Below are 24410 nucleotides of genomic sequence, written 5' to 3' on the forward strand. Positions count from 1 at the left end.
ATCCACAGAATGCAGAGTGGTGGTACCGCTATCGCTTCTTGCCGAAGTTTTTTACGAGGCCACGAACTTTTCTTTATGCTTTATAGCCTCAGCACCCAATTCGAGTCTATGTTTACTCTAAAGCAATAGGACCTCTTTTTCATTACAGGGTAATAACATTAAATTAGAGTAACTATCTGTGGTAACCACTTAATTAAAAAGCCAACTTCAATTTGTACCTTTTGTGGGTCAAACAAAGACTACTTTGTCCCAGAAATGCTTCAGGAGCGAAGCTCAGAGCAAAAGCAATTATAAATGTGAAAGTTTAAATCCGTTACACGTTGGAACGACTTAGTACGAGCAAAGTTAATCGTTGCCTGTTTTTTTTATTCCCACGGGAGTGAAGCCCCGGGTAAAAACTTATTAATTTAAAAGATATTTAGGAATCTTCTTTATTAAGATAAGTATGTATACCTATTTTACATAAGAATTGGGTTTTAATAACAGATAACTATCTATGATATTTTCGACATGATTTTCGCGGACACAAGACGAGCACAGTGAGGCGGAAATGTGACAAGTTGACATGTCAAAATCTGAAAAATAAGACATGAATGATAAAAAATAAACAAAGAATAAATTTTCAAGGAACCTACCGATATCAATTTTTTTACAATATAACTAAAAAAAATGGCATCACATAGTCTAAAGTTGTTTACTATTTTCATTTGTACAGTGGCATTTGTAAATTTGTCATACTATACGGCCTATTGGAAGTTAGCGACGAAGACCCCGGCCATGCGAATAATGCGAGCAAAGCGACATTTCTCTAAAGCCTTCAAAGTAGTTAATTATTCGTACAGGTACTTCTTATTATTTACTCAGGTCATAACCCTGGCGTTAGAACTGCTCTCTCATAATTGTGCAGTTTTCAGTGCCCCTCGATCATGAACGATGACAAGACAAGTCTTATTTTCTCTCTCACTCTATCCTTGAGGTAAACCGCAGAGTAAGAAATAGAGAAAAACCATTCGTGGATCGACCCCTTGGTTGTGGCAGCCTTACCAACGTAGGAAAGCCCGAGTTTCGCCTTGGATCACCATACTGTAGAAATAGTGTAGACCATGTGCCCAACTTTCACACGTAAGCGACTCAGTCCTTTAATAACATGTCACTGTTTGAATCTCAATTCCACCATGAAGCCATACAGCTGAACTGGCCTTTCAGCCTTTTCAAGACTGTTGGCTCTGTCTACCCCGTAAGGGAAATAGACGTGACCATATGTATGTATGTTTTACAAGATAATATTGTACAAGTACAAAGAGTGAGATGAGAAAGTGAGTTCGTGATATTGTCTATTCGAGTTATAACATAGAAAGGTATACAAGAACGAAATCCATTTGAACTGCACGCAATGCAGATGCAGTGATTTTTCATGTGAGGCTTTGAATAAAATTTTACTCATTGCATTATTTATCAAAACATTAACTCAACGTATGTAGGTAAAATTTAGATCAATTTACATAAAAAGGACATAATAACCGTACATGTGGTACGGTTACCTGTATGCAATGCATGTATGGCTTTTACCAAAGATGACATCTGTTTCTCCACAGTGATGAGCCTAAAATCGACGTGTCATTATTAAAAGTAATGTATATCCCCGCGAAAAACAAAAAAATGAGATACAAAAAGACCATGATGGTAAAATGGTCTCCTCAATTTCTATGTGAAGATAATGGCACTACTTGTGCAAATACGAATAAATCTGTGGGTACTACTAATCATGTCGATTACAGGGACCCTGAAAATATATCGGAGTCTACCACCGAATTAAAACATACTCCACTTTGCTCCAAACTGCCTCTTCAATCCGGTAAGAATACATTACATCACAAGATGGTAGATAATATAATAAAAATCCGGATATGGTTATATCAAGTATGAAGAATATACATATGTGCCATGTGGTTTCCGGCACCATTAGGAAAGAAAGAATACGACCACTCAATCTTTTTCCCATGGATATTGTAAAAGGCGACTAAGGGATAGGCTTATAAACTTGGGATTCTTCTTTTAGGCGACAGATTAGCAACCTGTCACTATTTGAATCTCAATTCTATCATTAAGCCAAACAGCTAAACGAGGCCTATCAGTCTTTTAAGACTGTTGGCTCTGTCTACCCCGCAAGGGATATGGACGTGATTATATGTATGTATGTAAGTATAAAGAATTCCAACCTTCCATTCATCTCATCTTGGATCAAGATTGTGGCACACTAAAGTGCTTAAATTCCTTTTGATTCCACATTATTATATGAATTGTTCATTCCAGGTCTAATTGATTTTAGTGTCCTTAAAAATCAGACAAAGCTGAATGAAATGTTATCTGTTTTGGAGCTTGGAGGGTCGTATAAGCCAAGCGATTGTGTGCCGACGGAATCGGTTGCCATCATAGTTCCGTACAGGTAGGTGAAAGGTTTTGGTGTTTGTCACCATAGGTCTCGTCAGATTCTGATGCATCGTCAATCCTGCACAGTGGACTGAGAGCGGAAACGGAAGGAACGAAAATCAATTTCGATGAATTTGAATGTACCTACTTTTCTTGCCGAATTCTAGAGTTTATTATTAGACCTTAATTATTTTTTTTATTCACAGAGGACAAGAGTTGCTCACATCGTTTGTTAATAGGATGCATTGCTTCCTTTTAAAACAACTGGTCGAATATCAGATCTTTGTCATTAAGGAAAGTGAGTTCTTAATCCCAAATAATTAAAACCACTATTGCCTCAAAACTCTCCGAGGCATTTCCTTGTAATATGGTATAAGTTTTGTTCTTTCAGATTCCGAAACACGGCCCATTCACATTGGCAGGCTATTCAACATCGGCTTCCTTGAAGCTCAGAAAATAATGACAAATATCAGTTTCACGTGCGTGGTATTCCATGACCCTGATTTGGTTCCTGCCGACTTTGACATTTCGTATCGATGCTCTGAACAGCCCAGGCAGTTGGTTGGATACATTGATGGGTTAGTTTCCAACTACCTACTACTAAATGTAAAGTTCTTATTCTCTGTATTATTTAATTCAACTGAGAGCAACAACCATGAACCATAGCCCAACCCCAAGGTACAAGCTTGTTTTCCTTTCCTTTCTCTATAAACAGGGTCTAACGTTCTTAGACCTGAGTCATGTTCATGTAATTGACTTACCTACCTAGTTTTAGTATGGTGAAACCCAGCCTCCTCTCCAGATTCACGCAACTCTACCTCGCAAATGCCAGGAGCATGATTTTGAAATGTATAAAGCTGTAGTATAATGTATTCTTCCTCAATATTTGCATGTCTATTTTCGACAGCTTTCCAGCGACTTTGGATATGGGCATGGTATTCGTTATGAGACCCGAAGATTTTTATCGTGTTAACGGATTCTCGAATCTCTATTTTGACATTGAATCTGTGAACCTGAACATGTATGACAGGTACCTATCTTGACTAAATACCCTCCATACTTTCATACATTTATTTTAAAGAAAAGATTTGTGTGTGAGATTTTTTTATGTCATCGCAAACATCTTGTGTCTTTAGGTAGGTAGTCATATCAGGACTTTTGTATGGCTATCTCTCCATTCATTATTTTGTTTTATATTTCAGAAACCGAGGATAGAGAGGGAGAACATTAATTACTGCATTTTAAAGCTTTTTTGGATACCTACACATGTATATGTTAATTTGTATTTTCCAGGCTGCATATTGTGAACAATATAGCTATAAGTGAGCTATCTGAGGACCAATCCGGGATTTATAATCGACTTTCTGTTGGCAGCTATACACGTTATCTTTCTATTACAGATTTGTTCAGGGACTTGTAAGTACTTGTAAATCACTAAGTAACTTACACTATGAGCTTCAGTTCAGCCTAAGGCTCGTAGTGTCAATTATTTAAAAGGCTTCATCAAAAAGTTTGCCCGTTCAATCTGTTGTAGGTATACCTACATAATCGATTTATCCTGACAACCATTGATTCGTTATTCTAGAAATTTATATTTCTTTTTCAGAATAATAGCAACGATATCTTGGGAAGAGGATGGTCTTAATCATTTATCGTACATAAAAAGTGTTCCAGACCTTAAATCAACCTATACACTTATTGAAGTAGACTCTAAACAAATGGAAGATAAACAATTGACTATCAGCACTAAATCTTCAAATCCCTTGTACGACGAAACTACAACGGCCAGCACAACTACAAAAGCATTTGTTAGCCAAAGTCCTCTACAGCTAAGGACAAGAATCTTGGGCAGACTTTAATTGTTTGCTGTGTTGTGGTTGTAATACGCGTGTACGCTAAGAAATAAAAACATTAAATTTTGTAACCTTTTAATTATACCGTTCACACATACCTACATGCTCATAAGTCACGTTCAGTTGTGGCTTTCTTCTTCCTTAAATCCTTACCTACCGCTGTGGAGAGAAGCTCGGGGTAGGTAATCCCTTGACCATGGAGCCTGGATTGGGTGAATCAGGTTTGTCAGTGCCGGATTAACCCTGTCATGGGCCTGTAGGCACTACAATTTTCGGGCCCCTTTTCTTTACCTATTCTGACTGACTAAATCATGTGATGTATTTTTTTTGCCTTCTACTAGGGTTGCCAACATTTTAGTGTCAAAATATAGTATTTTTTAAGAAAAGCTTTTAAAAATATAGTACCTTGCACACAAATATAGTATTTTAGTAGGGAACAATAAAAAATAACCTAAGTTACATTTTACTAATTTATTTTTTATTTTTACTGGCCAAAATCTATATTTTTATGCACTTCTTGCATTTTTAAACAATTTTTTCTCTCCAATAAAACTGGCAGAAGGTTTATCGCAGTAAATTTTTAAATTACTATAAATCAAAAGCTCATTTTTAGTAGGTATAAAAGATAAATGTGCTCTGTTTCTTTTTTCACACCATTTCGAATTCATAATCCTTTCTATGAATGCCGAAATAGCGGGAACAGAACGCAGAATATTGATATAAAATATAGTATTTTCGCGTACAATATAATTATTTCTTCAACAGTATATAGTACGGAGTCCCGAAATATAGTACAATACTAATTATAGTCCGGTTGGCAACTCTACCTTCTACCCACATTTCTGAATATAATTCCAGATATAGGCATGGATGACATGACGTCCTAACTCCTCAATCAGAAAATCCTGTTTGAAACTGTGATTGGTTTTCAACGCCGCCAAAAAGAACACATGGCAAACAGTATACTTTTCCAGTCGATGGAGAATACATGGGCCACTCTCGTTTCATTTTACCACCACTTATTTGTTTACGAAAAAACATTGACTGAGAAAAAATCTTTTGCTGTCTTCGTATTGACGGCTTGAAGCAGAAAAATCACAGTCAAAGTGTTGACATTCGTTAAAATCTCTGATACACCAATAATCTTGTATTTATTTGGTAATTTATTAGCCAATGTCGTTCTGGTATCCTACATCTTGATAGGCTACGTTTTGTTGTGGTACTGGTGATTGGAACTCGTTCTCTGCCTCACTTTCCTCGGCACCTGTTAAAGTAGCTGCTTCTTGATTCTGGTTGGCCTGTTTAGAACACTCGCTAGGAATGTCTCCTGAGTCCGCCTCCAAACTCCCGGTTTGTTCAGCAGCAGACGTAGCCGTACCCGGAAAAGGTTGATTTTCGAGTGGTTGGCGAACAAATCCAAGTTGGAAAAGGTTTTGCGTCTTCTTTAATACCTCATCACGCTTATTTTGTTGATCTAGCCGCTTTTTACGTTTTTCTGCACCGCTCAAATGCTTTTTTTTTCACGGGCTCATCGGACATTTTATTCCTTAAAAGAAAGATGTAAATGAAAAACTAAGACAGAGAAATGGTTAAATTTTCAGAAAAGTAAAGATATTATTGGCCAAATAATTATATCACAAACAATTAGAAAAAATAAATAAACTTACCTTATTTAATTCTATTTCATAATCAAGAAGATTTATTTTCTCGTCAAGTTTTCAAGACCACTGTCATAAAAACAACTAATACTCAACAGTCGAGTCGAGTCTACTTCTACACAAAAACAAACACTCCTGCTTGATAGTATCAAACGAATCGGGGATTTCCCCAACGTAAAACGACATAAACCGTGGGCCTTCTCGCTGCGTTCTGAATGTTTTAAATACTTTTGGTTCTGTGTATGTGAAAATCGTAAGTCTTCAAATACGGAGAACACATAAACTTTTTAAAATTTACCTTGCAATCGCAGAACTCATATCACATATTGTAATTAAAGATACGTTACGTAGGTTATAGGTATTTTGAAAGTTTCGGAACTATTACGCTACAAATTATTATCACGCTACGGAAGCTTACAGAACGCACCCAACAAATCGGGAATTCCCCCAACGTACATGAAGTCCAGTTAGTTGCGTTTCGAAGGATTATATTAGTTCTAATATTAGATACTAGATGGTTCTGTATGTATAAAGTGTTACAGGTGTTGAAAAAGTAAGAATAGTTTTGTTAATTATCATTTTCGTTCAATTCAAAAAAAAATATTTTCGGAATGCAGTGCAGTGGGCGGGGCCCCTGTCGATGCTGGGCCCCTAGGCAGTTGCCTACTCTGCCTTAAGGTTAATCCGGCTCTGTGTACAATAAGCACTCTCATCCGACCTTCGCAACCTTTGCAGGAGAACCTAACCCGTATTGGATCCTTAATATCTTTAATCTCTATTCACATATTACATACAATCACGTCTTTATCGCCTAAGGGTAGAAACATACATACATACATATAATCACGTCTATATTCCTTGCGGGGTAGACAGAGCCAACGCTTCTTAAAAAGACTGACAGGTAGCCAGCCTGTCGCCTAAAAGAAGAATCCCAAGTTTATAAGCCTATCCCTTAGTCGCCTTTTACGACATCCATGGGAGAGAGATGGAGTGGTCCTATTCTTTTTAATATTGGTGCCGAGAACCACACGGCACGATAGGGGTAGATAGAGCCCTGAAATGACAAGATCACATTCAGCTGTAGGTAGATACTGTATGGCATAATTGATAATTGTTTTCAAATTTAATGGTTGAAAATCCGAATTTCATTTAATATTTTCGGTACATAAGTGTAGTGCAGGGTCTCAATACAGTGATCAAGTTTGGTGCACATCTGCGCCAGAGCAGATTATTTATCGCTTATAAGCCCATGCACGACGTAAGCTAACATGGGAGCAGTATGAATGCAGTGTTTTTGTGCATCATTGGAAGCAGGAGATCCATGATGAGTAAACCGAAGATTTTTTCATCCTTTCTTCCTTCATTTTTTCTTTCAAAAAATTTGCTGTATGTTCGCGTTTCATTAAATATTTGTGAAAAAGTTGTAAAAAGTAAAACTGACATTCGATTGATTGACATTGACAGTTGAGAAAGACAATGCGAATTGTTTTCTTTCTTGCAGCTGAAAATACATTTTGAGGTTAGGGATGTGACATTGCTGTAAAAAAATCGATTTTTATATAATCGATTTATTTTTTAAGTATGAAAAATCGATTAACAAATAATCGATTTTTCTTAAGAAAATAATCGATTTTATTACATTGATAGATTTTTTCCTAATTTTTCAATTTATGTCAAAATAAACGCCGTATACATTATATCAATAGATTTATTCATTAAAAATAAACAACAGAAACAGTAAGTTCTTATATAATCAACACAAGTTAAAGTTTTTAACAATCTAGTTTGAAAAATGAAGTTTCAGCAACGCATAATGAATAAAATATCAACCGAATGTCGGTAAAATACTGTTCATCGACTAATTCCATCTAGAGAATGTTTGATTAAATTAATCATCTAAACTGTTTTAAGAGCACAGAAAGAATGCACAGATGGCGTTAATGTAATATTATGGAGCTATGATATGATATGGTATTCTTTGGCAGTTCGCGTTCCGGGCTCCAAGCCAGAAGACAAAAACGTAATGTCGGAGTGCATTTATTGTATGATTATAAAAATCGATTTTTAATCGATTATTAATTTTAAAAAAATCACGTATAAAAATCGATTTTTACTTTAAAAAAATCGATTTTTAATCGATTTTTTCCATAATCGATTTTTTTTTCACATTCCTATTTGAGGTTCTTTATAAATTGTTATTGTTATAATTCTGTGCAGTTTACGGATTATTGCGAAAATAATATTTATACAATGACCGCTGATTAAACGAAGAAACACATTATAATGGCGTTTTTGGAGGTACGGAAAACCATATCGTTATCAAACCCACTTTGCTGATTGTTACGCCCCTGCTTAATTCCTCCAATTTATAGTGCATACATTTTGTGGGTAAAGAGACAAATTAGACCAACTTTTCATACTCTTAATTTATTATTATCTTATTATGAATGTAGATTTGACCCGTGACCGATCACGACCCTAACACAACATAACATGATTGTACACTCCAAATAAAATAGTTTTTTCTTTTCTTTCAGTGGCGAAAGTTTACTTTCTTTGATATCCACAATAACGTCGACAGCGGCAAAGTAGCAGAATGTCTTCAGGTATTCAAACACTAGACATAAGCTCTAGAACAACTATCTACTTACCTTGTCCAGAGATGACCACTTTTTTCTTGAATATGTTTAAATAAAAAATCTTAACATTTATTCTGCTATTTACAGGACACACATGTGACTGTATCGACAAGTGGCAACGGCCATGTAATACTGGGTGATGTGACAGGTTGGGCGCACCTTATAACTCGCTGTTGGGAAGTCACCTCGTTCAAGGCTTATGAGCTGACTATATCATTAGCCCAGCAACTTCCACATGATCCTTTTTTGGTGACAATCGGTGTAAGTATAAACAAGATAAAGTATTTTAGTTTCTTGTTAGAACTATTTTGTAAATCTTAAATTACATTTCAAATTATTACATTTTGCATTTCTTTGGGAATAAAAAATGCACCTAAGTTGTAATGAAAAAAAGAAACTATCACTACATAGTATAAAACAAAGTCGCTATTTTAGTCGTTTGTATGTATGCTTAAATCTTTAAAATTACGCAATGGATTTTGATGCGGTTTTTTGTAACAGGTAGAGTGATTCAAGAGGAAGGTTTTTATGTATAATTTTTTCCGAATTTTGCACCCGTGCTAAGCTGGGGCGGGTCGCTAGTTTGTGCTATAAGAATGAAATGCATTCACATAAAAAATGAAAATTGGTGCAACAGTTAAGCCTATAGCTTATAGGCAAAGAGATGGCAGATCCCGGACCCTGAAACACTGCTGTGGAGGGTGCAACTGGCAACATGCAGAGATGAGAGACAGAGGTTATAGGCAAAGAAATTTATGTACCGTAGTTATAGTGTTTTAGATTATCCTGAGTAATTTTTTTTTAATATACTTACAGCTTTTATAATAATTTTTCAATAATTTTGAAGGATGACGAGGCTGGAGTTAACCCTATGATCAAAGTATGGGACTGGTCCCGCACAGATCGCCATGGCAACCCCAAATGTGTGCGTGTCTGCCGGGTAGTGCCCTCACACATGCACCCTACACCCGCCACTGCATTGGCTGTTCATGAAAATAAGGTGTGTTACCACTGTTCCTTAATTCCGGTCAAGAGCCAACTAATGCCATTTCATCCTAAGTAAAAAAACAGAGGACACTGACTAAATGACGTGTCATATCAATGTTATTATTATTAGAGGTTTTAAATTTTCCAATGTAGGTTCCTTAAGTGGTCTTGGCATGCACTAAGAGAGGATTTCCTAAAATTCTCACGAGAACAGAAACTAGCAGGAGCCAGGTAGGTCCTTTAAATGGTCTAGACAAGCACTAAGACAGAAAATCCTAAAATTCTCACAGAAACGAAAATTTTTCATTTCACTCAGACTTAGCGAGGTTGTACTCTAAGTAAATGCATTTGGATTTTCTATCCAAAAGGATTTTGTAGGATTATTGAAATTCATAATTTCTAATTACATGATACACTTTCAAAAATTTATTTTTAGAATCTTATAGCAGTTGGATTTCAAGACGGGTCCGTGTCTATATTTCGCGGGAACATAGCGAGGCAGCGGAGTGCAGAAATGAAAACCTTGCCTGACACTGGGAGCAGTCAGATAACTGGACTTGCATTCAAGTATGTATTTGTAAAAGAAACGTTTTGGTTCCTGAGTATTTTGGCATGGTTTGAGGGAAGCCGACATAGTTCACTTTGCATAAAGAATAATGAACGGGGCCACATGTTTCTTAATTATTTATAATCCAGAATATGTCATGGTGTGATTTGGAAAAAGTCTCACTTATCAGTATCACTCATCTAAGACAAGTTTGCCGGATATCGAGCGGTGACGAAAAGTTAATAAATATTAAGTTAATAAATTAATCACATTACAAATGCTCTTACTGATGATGATGATTCGGGTGTTGTTTTTGTTTCTAACAAATAAACATTTTAGAGACACTCCAGTAATACTAGAATTTTTTTTTAACCCCGCGCTAAAGCTTCTTTTAACAAAAAGGAACTATTATTGTTTCTCAAACATTTTACCTTATTTTTGATAGCGTTAAAAAAGGTGAATCTCAGTTTGACCTGTATCTTTGTTTGTCAGCGATTATCTCGCGTTTCGCCGTACCGATTTCGATGTTGTTTACGGGAAAGTATTTATTACACTTAAAATGATTAGGTTTTATAAATTCAACCAATTTCAAAAAAGTACGATATCGATTAGAGACGGTTCTGTTTTAAGAAAAGTAAATTATAATTTCCAATGTGTATCTCGGCAGGGGCGCGGACAAGCTGTTCATAGTGTCCCGGGGCAGCGTGCGCGCGCAGTCGCTGGGCGCGGAGCGCGGCGTGACGCTGGAGGCGCGCGGCGCGCCGCCGCACTGCTGCGCGCTCGCCGACTCGCACGGCCTCACCGTCGCCATAGACAACGTGAGTGCTCTACAGCTCTGCTGTCTGTGGCGGAGGTAGCGTTGAAAATTCCGAAAGAAACAAATTGTTTTTTTCGTTTTTTACCGTTTTATTGGTTTGTTACATTGAAATATATCAGAATAAAGCCTTGGGGGAAAAAACGGTTTTATTGAGATTTTCGTTGTTTGTTTCGAAAAATAAAAAAAAAAACGATTAGAAATATATGTATATTCTATGTATAATTACCAATTTTTAAAACAATGATGCATATTGTAAGGTAATCAATACTTTTCCTATCGTATTTTTCCGTTTCTTTCATATTTTTCCGTTTTATTAATAAAAAACATGAAATACATATTTCATTCTTATCTTTCTAGAAACTTTCGTAAAAAACTTGTATTAATACGAGGGAATTTGAAAATAAACCGGAAAATTTCCCGCTTTTTTTCAACCCTACTCGGGCTAGATGTTCGTAGTGTCCCGGGATAGCGTCCGGGTCTACTAAAGTATGAAGTGAATGAGATAAACAACGGAGACATCCTATTCTGATGTGCGGAGAAACACCGCACTACAATAGTTACAAAGTTTAATGTTCAGTTACGTTTTGGTTGTAACATTGTTTTGTATTATTTATATCAAACAAAATAGGTATTGAATTTACAAATTTTGTTTTATTACAGTGAACATTTCTAAACTGAAAATCTATCAAAGTATGGTACAGTATATAGGCTAGTAAGGTTGACGATCAGCAATGAGAGGAGTCAATATGAGTACACCTGCTATCAATTGTGCATTATTCTATTTAGTTTAACTAAAATAGTGGTAATTCCACAGGTGGTGTAGCCACCAGGCATTTCTCGTTTAACGCCTGTAAACCTACACTGGTTATAGATCAACTTACATACCAAGGACTGTAAAACTTTTAATAAATTTAATATTATAACAGTGTTCTTATCTTTTCAGGCAATTTATTGTTATACCGCTGAAGGAAGAGGCCCTTGCTACGCTCTAGAAGGCGAGAAGGTCCGCTTAAACTGGTTCCGTTCCTACCTCGTCATAACTATCAACGAGACTGCACCAAGATCTAATGAGCCCTCGAGTTCTAATGCTAAATCTCATAGAATCACAATACTCGATATACAAAACAAATTCATAGTTTTCTCCAAAACTTTCGACCAAATCGACGCGGTTTTGACAGAATGGGGCTCTTTTTATATACTCACTAAGAATAAAGAAATGATTTATTTGGAGGAGAAGGATTTGCAGTCGAAATTGTCCTTGTTGTTCAAGAAGAATTTGTATGACGTCGCTATAAGGATAGCGAGCAGTCAGCATTACGATGTGGAAGGGTTCACGGAGATCAATAAGCAGTATGGTGATCATTTGTATAGCAAGGTGAGCGAAAGTGTCTTGTTCATTTTTGGATTGTTTAAGAAATACATTGAATTTAAACAGGAGATTCATATAAATGAAAAGAGCTATCTTTTATTAGCGTAATTATGATTGCATTATCAGATATTAGTGAATTCATTTGTAGCGGGAGCAATAGTTCGGGCTCGACCGTCATAAAGTGATGATCTTTCGCCAGGCTAGGTGTTATGCCTAGGGAACCGCATGACAGACAAGATGTTGTGTCGGAGGTTGTATATACGCTCCAATCCGTGAAATCTTTGTAATCGCGATTTAGACTCTTCGCTGCTATTGGCTGATAGCGTCCCGTGATTGACTGTTGTGACTTGTGGCGTAGAGATGTTGCCACAAGTTTTAGAGCTCGATACAAGCTTTACCCAGCGTGTTAGCGATAATACTTAAACTGGTATTAGATTAAGAAAACTAAGTACTTCATTCCTTAGTAGGTATTGATGCCGAAAACATGCTTGCTATTCAAACACAATTTAGTATCAGTTTAAACATAAGCATTATCACGTTTATTATAATTTTAAAAAAGTATGTGAGACTTTGAATACATGTTTATTTTCCTTACAGGGCGATCTCAAAAGCGCAATAGAGCAATACATTAAAACTATAGGTCGTCTAGAGACCTCTTATGTCATCCGCAAATACCTAGAAGCCAGGGACCTAGAGCCCTTGGTCCTCTACCTGGAAGAGTTGCACAAGAAGGGGTATGCGACGGAAGACCATACGACTTTACTACTGACATGCTATGTGAAGATAGACCAGCACGATCAGCAAGGGAAACTGAAAGAGTTCATTAATTCTAAGGATAGAGCTATTGACTTCGATGTAGATGTGGCTATCAAGGTAAATTGAACCTTAATACTTTGATTGTAAGGGTAGAATCATTTTGACACATGATTTTTGTATAATTTTATAATAATTTACATGCTATAATTCATGGCTGACCAGGAGGAAATATGTTTTGTTTTTACACCTTTTGTAAACGCTGATCAAATAAATATTCTATTCTATTCTATTTCCTAGAAAAATACACTAGCAAGGTAGCGGAGGTCAAATGGGAGTTGCTTCGTGTAGAAATCTGATGCAACCAAACCAGCCCCGTAGCATGGCACGCGCGACGTCGTTTTTATCGCGCTGTTTTGCTTTTTATAATGATAAGTGAAGCGAGACAGCGATAGTTTTGCACGTGCCATACTACAAGATTTAATAAAGTTAATTGTTTGATACAGGTAGTCCGTCAAGTGAGCGTGGACGATGCACTGTCTCTAGCCACGAACAACAAACGTCACGACTGGTACCTCCAGATTATGATAGAGGACAAGAAGGACTACAGCCGAGCCCTGGACTACATGGTCGAACTAGAGTTTGAGGACGCTGAGACGTACATGAAGAAGTACGGCCACACGTTGATACAGCACGAGCCGGTTGAGAGTACCAAGTTCTTGAAATGTAAGTGTACAGCTGAATTTAAACTTGTACATACATACATATAATCACTTCTTTATTCCTTGGGGGATAGACAGAGGTTACAGTCAGTAAAAAAGATTGGCAACATTCAGATGTTTGGCTTAATGATAGAATTGAAATTCAAACAGCGACAGGTTGCTAGCTCATAGCCTAAAAGAAGAATCCCAAGTTATTAAGCCTATCCTTTAGTCACCTTTCACGACATCCATGGGAAAGAGATGAATCGGTCCAGTTCTTTTTTCTATTGGTGCCGGGAACCACACGACACTAGCCTAAACGTGTTTTTTTTTTCAGTACTATGCACAGACTACAAACCACGTAGCAAGCCTTTGGTCGACGAGAATTCCCTATCAGGCGGGCAGAGAGAAATTAACCGAGCCTTACCAGACGACTTCATACACATGTTTCTCAGTAACTCCGAGAAACTAGTGGATTTTCTCGAGCACATGATAGCTTCGGAGTTCAGATGCTCAAAGTTGGTGTACAACGCGCTGATAGAACATTATATACATGTGTGGTGAGTTAATTTTGTGTATCGCAATCGCCTAAAAGAAGAATATCAAGTTTATCATCCTATACCTTAGTCGCCTTTTCCGACATCCATGGGAAAGAGGGGTAGTCCTATTATTTTTTATATTGGTGACGGGAACAACACGGCACTGCCGGAAAACAACTTGCCTTAGTAGTAACAAAATTTAGTGGAATTGTTTTGTTTCAACTTCCAATAATAAAAATTATAAGAAAATGTATTAATTGTCAATTTCACATCAACCTGAAGATTGAATCTTTGTCTTTCAGCACAAATATATAATAAATTACATACATAACTAGCGACCCGCCCCGGCTTCGCACGGGTGCAAAATTCGGAAAAAATTATACATAAAAACCTTTCTCTTGAATCACTCTACCTGTTACAAAAAACCGCATCAAAATCCGTTGCGTAATTTTAAAGATTTAAGCATACAGACAAACAGAGTAAAATAGCGACTTTGTTTTATACTATGTAGTGAAATATTGTTTCATTTAATTTTGATAGGAAGACCAAAAGCTACATTAAAAGATCTATACTATAATTACATTATTCTTTCGTAGGGGCAAAGTTACTGAGAACGAGAAGTTGGAGTACGAGCAGAAAGTGTTGAAAGTTCTCAAAGACCCCGAAGCCAACTACGATAAAGATCATACACTTATCATCTGCCAGATGCTGGGCTTCAAGGCGGGCATACTGTATCTTTATGAGGAGAATAAGCTGTAAGTAAACTGAGATTACTGTGATTAATTAATAAAATAAAAGTATCGGTAAGGTAACTTCCTGGTTAAAATGGGTGGTACGTGGCATAAAGGTACAGGTTCGAATCGCATCTCGGCCATGTACCAATGACTGCTTTAGAAAGTTATGTACATTAGTTTGAAAACTAACCAATGTGCTTACGGTGAGGGAAAACACCGTGAGGAAACCTGCATATTCAGGCAACTGGATGTGTTACCATGATCGACCCAATACGGGTTAGGTTACCCTGCAAAGGTTACGGAGGTCAGATGGGAGTTGCTTCGTGTAAAAACCTGACTCACTTATTTCAGGGTCCATGGTTAAAGGCACACCCCGAGCTTCTCTCCAGAGTGGTGAAGATGCAACCGGGACTAAAAGCCAGAAGGAAGAAGTTATATAAAACCCATTTTTAACTCTCTCGTGTGCCGTGTGGTTCCCGGTACCAATACAAAAAAGAATAGGACTACTTTATCTCTTTCCCATGGATGTCGTGAAAGGCGACTAAGGGATAGGCTTACAAACTTGGAATCCTTTTATAGGCGATGGGCTAGAACCTGTCTCTATTTGAATCTCAATTCTATCATTAAGCCAAATAGCTGGACGTGGCCATTCAGTCTTTTCAAGACTGTTGGCTCTGTCTACCTATGTATGTATGTTAAACTCGCTCATCTTTTAAGTAACAATTTAATCTTAAACATCTACCTCATAGATGGCGAGCGCAAGTGGCCCTCCATCTGCGAAGTAACAACGCGGAGGCGGCCCTGGCTGTGTGTCGTCGGCGAGGCGCTGGTTGCCCGCGACTTTGGCTAGACGTGCTGTGGTGGCCGCCGCCGCCCGCCGCGCTGCCGGAACTGTTGAACGTTATCGGTGAGACACACACAAACACACACACACACATTCAGTGACCATGAATAGAATAGAATAGATTTATTTTCAAAATTGGATACAAGGTATTACTTATTGACGTCACATAACTTAAATCCAATTATAACTACTACCGCTTCCAAAGCGCATGTGTAGAAGAAGCGGCGTAACAAACTACACTGTAGCGTTTTCATCGCATGGTAAATAAATAAAAATATAGGTGGATTGAGCCGGCACCAAAGTTGGTTTGAAACTAGCGTTATGAGAAACTAACTCAACGATACTATATTGAATATAATAAATACTACAATAGATGAACATTCAAGGCCCAGGTGAATCAGAAAATGTTCCTTTCCCATTATGACCTGTCCTAGGATTGAACCCGAGACCTTTTCAGTTCAGAGGTGAGAATCCGACAGCTGCGCCAAACGGTTGTTCCAAAATCAATCAATCGGCATCGTCAAAGGTATCTATAGCACGTTTATAGCGTTCACCTTCGCAAACTGGATCTTTTATTATTTTAAAGGCTCTGTCTTGAAAGGTATATAGACGTTATTATGTGTATGTATGTGTGTAACGACCACGTGGAGGCGGTCTTAGCGCGTTTCTCGCGCAAACCAACTGGTAATTGGACATTTTATTTTTGAACATTTAGCCACAAAGATGATGAATAAAATCGTCAAAATTTAATTGTAATATAATTTTACTTTTTAATCAGACAACGAAAAGCTGCTCTCGCCGATCCTGGTCATAGACTGTCTGGCTAGCACGCCCACCTACACTCTCGGAGACGTCAGAAAGTAAGTCGCATTATAATGTTTGAAATATATGTAAATACATACAAGTTTTTCTGTTTGGTCAGCTGGTTGACTGGTAGAGAATGCCAAACGGCATTAAGTCCGCCTTTTGTAAATTTTTTTGTGCAATAAAGTTTTAAATAAATAAAAACATATAGTCACGTCTATATCCGCTGCGGGGTAGACAGCCAACAGTCTTGAAAAGACTGTAAGGCCCTATTTAGGTGTATGGATTAATGATGGAACTGAGAATCAAATAGTGACAGGTTGATAGCCCATCGCCTATAAGAGGAAATACCAAGTTTATAAGTCTATAGGTTTATATTTTTAAACAGTCTGTTTAATCTAAGAGATCATTTGTGAAAATTTTAATGTTAATACATACTCAAAAAATACGATCGGTAATCGTTTTTACATATTTTTTTATTAATAAAACTCAGCTAATCTAGCACATAGTTTGCAATACTTATTAGTGTCGCTTACACCTGACCTGTAACACCTGTAAAACTCTTTGAAAAAACAAACCAAGCCAGAACTGTTGCATGTACTCGTGTTTTTAGACAAGTTTAATTATCTGCTATACTCCCAAAAGTGGGACTCTTTTACTACATGTTTCACATAAAGAATAGGTCTCTCTTAAGTTTTAACAAGAAGAACATTAAACCACCATTTAATTTCAACTCAGATACTTGATGAGCGTCTTAAAAAGCGAGAATGACGTCATCACGCGCGAACAAGAACTCGCGCAGAAATACAAAACGGAGAGTGAGAGGATGAAGCAGGAGATCCAGACGTTGCAGCACGAGCCCGTCACCTTCCAGAGTTCCCGCTGCGCCGCGTGCAACAGGCCGCTAGAGCTGCCCACTGTGCACTTCTTCTGCCAGCATTCCTACCACCAGCAGTGAGTTACATTCAGCGTTAGAGGATGCAGCAGGAGATCCAGACGTTGCAGCACGAGCCCGTCACCTTCCAGAGTTCCCGCTGCGCCGCGTGCAACAGGCCGCTAGAGCTGCCCACTGTGCACTTCTTCTGCCAGCATTCCTACCACCAGCAGTGAGTTACATTCAGCGTTAGAGGATGCAGCAGGAGATCCAGACGTTGCAGCACGAGCCCGTCACCTTCCAGAGTTCCCGCTGCGCCGCGTGCAACAGGCCGCTAGAGCTGCCCACTGTGCACTTCTTCTGCCAGCATTCCTACCACCAGCAGTGAGTTACATTCAGTGCTAGAGGATGCAGCAGGAGATCCAGACGTTGCAGCACGAGCCCGTCACCTTCCAGAGTTCCCGCTGCGCCGCGTGCAACAGGCCGCTAGAGCTGCCCACTGTGCACTTCTTCTGCCAGCATTCCTACCACCAGCAGTGAGTTACATTCAGTGCTAGAGGATGCAGCAGGAGATCCAGACGTTGCAGCACGAGCCCGTCACCTTCCAGAGTTCCCGCTGCGCCGCGTGCAACAGGCCGCTAGAGCTGCCCACTGTGCACTTCTTCTGCCAGCATTCCTACCACCAGCAGTGAGTTACATTCAGTGCTAGAGGATGCAGCAGGAGATCCAGACGTTGCAGCACGAGCCCGTCACCTTCCAGAGTTCCCGCTGCGCCGCGTGCAACAGGCCGCTAGAGCTGCCCACTGTGCACTTCTTCTGCCAGCATTCCTACCACCAGCAGTGAGTTACATTCAGTGCTAGAGGATGCAGCAGGAGATCCAGACGTTGCAGCACGAGCCCGTCACCTTCCAGAGTTCCCGCTGCGCCGCGTGCAACAGGCCGCTAGAGCTGCCCACTGTGCACTTCTTCTGCCAGCATTCCTACCACCAGCAGTGAGTTACATTCAGTGCTAGAGGATGCAGCAGGAGATCCAGACGTTGCAGCACGAGCCCGTCACCTTCCAGAGTTCCCGCTGCGCCGCGTGCAACAGGCCGCTAGAGCTGCCCACTGTGCACTTCTTCTGCCAGCATTCCTACCACCAGCAGTGAGTTACAGTCAGTGTTAGAGGATGCAGCAGGAGATCCAGACGTTGCAGCACGAGCCCGTCACCTTCCAGAGTTCCAGCAGTGAGTTAATTATATTAAGTTGAAGGGAAAAACAAGAGACCCAGACTGCAGATACTATTAAGATATTGTAGGGGAGTCAAGAAAGGGTCTGCTGTAAGAGAGCAAACGCTCTAGCAAATCAATTTAAATTAAAATCTATATTGCATTTCATACCAGTTGAATTACAGTTACTGCTTATAAGTAGATACAATATGAACCCTGTTGGCCATCGCAATTTTAAATTAATATGGACCATCGCACTACTCTCATGATTCGGCGACAATAACCGGGAGGTAGGTAGATCCTTGGATGGTGGTGGGATTGACCCAAAGAGACTGCTGTGCTAGCCCATGACTTTACCAAAAATCCGATTATACGACCCGAATCATAGGGATCTGTGTTGAATTCCGTTATTTTTCGTTCCCATGGAAAATTCCGTTTGTTCCGCCGCTTCTTCTACACATGCGCTTTGGAAGCGGTCGTAGTTATAATAAGATTTAAGTTAAGTGACGTCAATAAGTGATACCTTGTATCCAATTTTGAAAATAAATCTATTCTATTCTAAATGAGGGAAGACCTCTCTTATAGCATTCCTAGACCACATAAGGAACCTGCATTCCAAATTTCAAATATCTATGTACAGCGGTGCGTTGATATGGAGAATTTAAATTGAAATTTGTTTTTTTTTCGATTTTCATAGTATTTCTATATTCCAGCTGTTTCCAGAGTTTCTCGGAGTGCGAGAGCGAGTGCCCCGCGTGCGCGCCGTCCCGCGGCCGCGGCGAGCAGCCGCCGCCCGCGCGGGCGGAGGCTCTGCACGCGAGACTACACAACGATCACGACCCGTGAGTAGCTATAAGCAGTGGCGTAACTACAGGGTGGCAAGTCGGCAAAATGCCACGGGCCCCCAGCCGGAAGGGGACCCCGGTCGGAGGAGAATCCCAACTCCCAACATTTCTTATTTATCATACATGTTTAGTAAAAAAAGTTTTAGTCTTTGATTTATTTTTGTTACCTACTCAGTTTCCTACACAAGTAAAAAAATATTATAAATTCAATGCTTTTGTAAAAAAAGGGTTATAACCCAGTTTTAGAACGTACCTATCCGATGAATTTGCCACGGGCCACGAATGGTATAGTTACGCCACTGGCATTATACATACATACATACATAAAATCACGCCTCTTTCCCGGAGGGGTAGGCAGAGACTACCTCTTTCCACTGGAAAGAAAAGAAAGGAAAGAAAGAGTGGAAAGAGGTAGCACATTATAGCATTGTTTTATTACAGTTTACAGCTGTTTCTAGTGATCACAAAAAGATTTGGAATGTATTATCATTGTGGTACAATATTGATCATTTCATTATAACTGTTTTTAAAAAATATCATAATTTATCATTTGGGTCATTTGGATGTGTTCAAGATAACAAATTCGGGCGATTGTATGGTGATGGCAAAGCTTCGCGAGTAACCTGTTAGTTCCGTTATATTTCGCCGTTTCGCCCTGAAGTATTTATTAATTAAAAAGATTATGTCATCATGATCGAAAGCGAAATGCATGCATACATGAAAAATTGCGAAAAACTAAACTCAATGACTATTAAAAAAAAACACAATTTAAAACAACAAAACCTTTATGATCATCCCCAACCGGGCTTTTTAACCAAAACCACAACAAAACTAAAAAAACAAGCCTAGAACATTACCACAACCACAAAGACCTATTATAGCAAAACACCCAGTGAACAATAGCTATTCATAAATATTGTTATGTCATTAGTAATCGTTATTTGTTCATATGGCGTGCTCGTTTCTATACTAACATTAATTGGTTTGAAAAAACCGAAAAATAAAACAACAATTTTTTTTAATGTTTCATTTATTAGAACTGTATTTTACATAAATTCTGAAACACATAACTCCACTGCCAACTGATTGTTAAAACAATATTGAATTTTTGAATAGTGTGCAGTAATGAATAAACAATTTACACAGTTGTAAAAACGTCATATCTAAGGAGTTAACCTCGCTTATCGTCTCTGTAATACCTGTGGAGTAATAAACGATAATTCGCCAGTACTAACGTTCTCGAGATATGAATCTGTCGGTGTTCAAATCTGTGATGATACCACCATTTTCTTGGTGTTTCCCGAGTGTTGTTGATGATAGGTCAGTATTATTAGTGTACAGCCAACGGTGGAGAAACGTGACCTTCTGTTAGTACAAACATCATACGGCTGTAGTTATTTTGCCGTTGAATGTACATATATTAATATATTGCCAAACTTTTTTGATTTTGATATTAAATTTGTAAGAAGTCCCACAGGCTGGTTTGCTTAGTTTTACGCTTATTTATTTTTATTTTTTAAAATAAACTTTCTTCATATTTTGGTATCACATTTTACAACTCACTATATTCGCCCCAAATATGACGTTACTTTGTATAATTGTCTTGAAAAAATCTTGAAAGGAGACTTATTAAAAACAATATTTATTTAAAAAAAAAGTATAAATACGTGGCGTCTTTCGTTGAATTACAAATGCGGCTTATTAGATATCAAATTTTCAGACTTCCTCACAGAAAATTAATAATTTTTATTATTTATACATATTTTTTAAATTATTATCATATTATCTTTTTATGATTATAAAGATTACGCGATGTATGTATGTTTGAGGTGTTTGATACATTTTTGTCGTGTTTTCAAAACATATGGTACAATGTTTTGATTCATGACTTTTTCACGTGAATGTTATTTGAAATCAATTTGTAGTTATGTATACAGTATTCGCGTAATCCGCATTTTTCTTCTGCAATTAATAATGTCGATGTGTTTTCTTGGAAAATACTGGTTGGTTATTTAAATTACAGATAATTGTGTTTCCACTAAAGGATAAGTTGTATTTTTTCATTTCCATGTGATGTCAATAGGCACTTTAAAAAAACTTGTTAAAGTATTTAAGGTGTAACTAAGGGAAAGAGACGGATTTTACTCTGAGATACACTGTTATTTTATTTTTTATATCCTGCTAATAATCAAAACTAATTAACATTTCTTAACTCAGCAACCTAGTTTTAACCACAATCTCTATTCCAGCTATGCAGTAGTATCCGAATACTATGGTCGGGGTCTATTCAACAAGCTGACGTTAGTGTCGAGTGTCGCGCCCGAGCCTGCGCCGGCGCAGCCCCCGCCGCCGCCCGCGCTGGCGGCGCCGCCCGGCAGGACGTACGGCCCGGGGGCGGAGGCTAACATACGGCTACAGGAGGGACAGAGCACGCAAGGTAAATTTACAAGGTTTTGTAATGACGATGTTTTTGTAAGAATTATTTATTTTAAGGACTTATATTAAATACAAAGGAGATGTAAAAAAGAATCAAACTGTTGCTTAGTACAAGTCTACAAAGATGATTTAAAAAAAAATTACAAGCTAAAAGCGCTCGTGTGCGGCTGCGTAGATATGCGTATGCGCTATTTAACTATTATGTCTGACATTACAGCACACGAATTTTTAGACTAGATAAGAATATATGTATATAGAATTATTCCATCGAAGTTCAAACGTATTGTTTGAAAATGAAAGAGTGCAAAATTTTCGATTCTGTTCATCACTTTTGAGTGATGTATTTTTAATTTACCTTTTAGGGTTTATACGTAAAGAACAAAAAAATACAAATCATTCATCTTCATTCATGGTATTAGTATGGCGTAAGGGTAATTATATTAAAAAACAACATATATTTGCAGTGTTCGTCTCCAACTCGGCACGACAAGTCGTTCCCAAAGGGACAGCAATAGTTCCGATTCCTGAAGGTCGAATGAGGGTCATAGAACAACAACGATACAGCTCCAGCCTCGAGGCCAATCTAAACACGCTGCAGCCGCGGGTGCACCTGCCCCAGAGGTCACAGGGTCAAGGTCAACAGCAGATTAAGGTAATTAGGGGGTCTAAAAATGAGGGCATTCTATATCTTATCTCGCATGGGGGCACCCATGAGGGTATCTCTCTCATGATAGTTTCTCTCTACCCGTCTTTTTGCCATGACCATTTCACTTCAATGAGGGCTCTACTCTACCATAAGGGTTATCACTCATTAGGGTATCTCACTTCCATGAGGGTGCCTCTCATGAAAGGTGAGGGTGACAGATTGCTAGCCCATCGCCTAAAAAAAGAATCTCAAGTTTTAGCCATTCGCTTGACTGACTATTTAAGAAGAGAAAATTGAGAAGCAGCTGTCACACACTATGTTTACTCTTCGCTACCAGGCGAGCATGGAAGCTTGCACTTGATGATATTTGCGCCTATTCCCTTTATCTCATTTCACGACATTCACGGGAAAGTGATGCAGTGGTCCTATTTTATTCAAATTCAAATTCAATAATTTTATTAATTATTATAGGATACTTCATATCGCTTAATAATTGTCAAAACGTATGGTTTAACAACATTGGTTGACGTCAAATAAATTACTTAAAACTAAGTTTACTAATATTAGCCGGAAACCACACGGCACCCTTTTTGATTTTGTTATATTTCCAGATTGAAGAAGCGGTCAGCGCCGGCGGCTCGCCCAAGATATCCGCCGCCATCAACAATGTCGGCAAAAATCCTTTCGAAGAGGAATACGATGAGTCCAAGAATCCGTTCGCGGAAGACGATGACGTCATCACGGACCCCACCAACCCGTTCGCGGAGGAGGCTGACGATTACGACAAGAATTTGAATCCTTTCTCGTGAACTGATGATACGAAGAATATGAATCCTATTTCGTGGACTGATAATGTGTGAGTGATGAATAAGTGCCCTCCTGAACGCTGTGAAATTTTTGATTCTTCACAAAGTGAGAAGAGATAATCCAGATTTTGGCTGCCGTGTACGTACATATGTGTATGTACATAAAATGATGTCTTTATCCCTTACATAGCGAAAACACTGAAAGGCAACGTTCAGCTGTATGGCTTAATGTACAGTCAACCACATACCAAGTTAACTTGCATGTAACATGGTAATAGAGGCGAATTTGCAGTAAATTTGGGTAGATTGATATCCTGTTGATTGTATTTGTACATTACATAATTGTTATGTACCTAATATTTTTCTTTTTAACTGTGGTAGTCCAGTTAATACTATGTTGAAAATGTTAAGCACGTCTCGCTAAGATTTTCTACAAGCGCATGACTGAAGTTTGTATGTATCAATTATTTGTCATTAGAAGTCATTTCTCATTTTTTTGTGATTTTAGTACTATTGAATTATTTAAGTAGGTGTCATCTCATTATTTAATTTTTATATGAATCACCGTTTAGATTGGATTTAATGGAACTGCAATATATCAGTTTCAAAACGTAAATATCTTACCAAAGTAATTAAGTAACATATGCCTTCATTTTTAGATCCTAGTCACGTAATTGAACCGCCACCACATGCTAAATTGTAACAATTTAATGTAAGAGTTGTTTACATTCCTTTAAGTTTTCCTTTGGTTTTTCATATTGAATAAAGAGGCAATATATAAAAGTTTAACTTTAGATTTGATGCAATAATCAAATTCTCCTGGTAACATTTATTATTAAGTGGCATGTTGTTTATCATGTTTAACATATTTATGTTTTATATTTTATACTGTATAATGTGCTATAGTTATTTAAGCAAAA

General features: G+C 38.1%; 1 protein-coding gene across 1 annotated transcript; it reads left to right on the top strand.

The window, feature by feature from the left end:
• The first annotated feature begins 7404 nt into the window (after positions 1–7404).
• LOC106143437 (vacuolar protein sorting-associated protein 11 homolog) lies at positions 7405–23579 on the top strand. Its single transcript, XM_060948750.1, has 19 exons — positions 7405–7460; positions 8122–8239; positions 8479–8547; positions 8668–8841; positions 9428–9580; positions 10004–10134; positions 10782–10932; positions 11875–12306; positions 12898–13173; positions 13560–13779; positions 14092–14314; positions 14890–15048; positions 15777–15934; positions 16650–16731; positions 17414–17629; positions 19471–19599; positions 21852–22039; positions 22503–22690; positions 23296–23579. The coding sequence occupies exons 2-19, from the start codon at positions 8225–8227 to the stop codon at positions 23491–23493; spliced, it is 3162 nt and encodes a 1053-aa protein (XP_060804733.1). The 5' UTR covers positions 7405–7460; positions 8122–8224; the 3' UTR covers positions 23494–23579.
• Positions 23580–24410: the final 831 nt, after the last annotated feature.

This window comes from Amyelois transitella, chromosome 17 (assembly GCF_032362555.1).
Source record: "Amyelois transitella isolate CPQ chromosome 17, ilAmyTran1.1, whole genome shotgun sequence".
Taxonomy (NCBI): Eukaryota; Metazoa; Arthropoda; class Insecta; order Lepidoptera; family Pyralidae; genus Amyelois; species Amyelois transitella.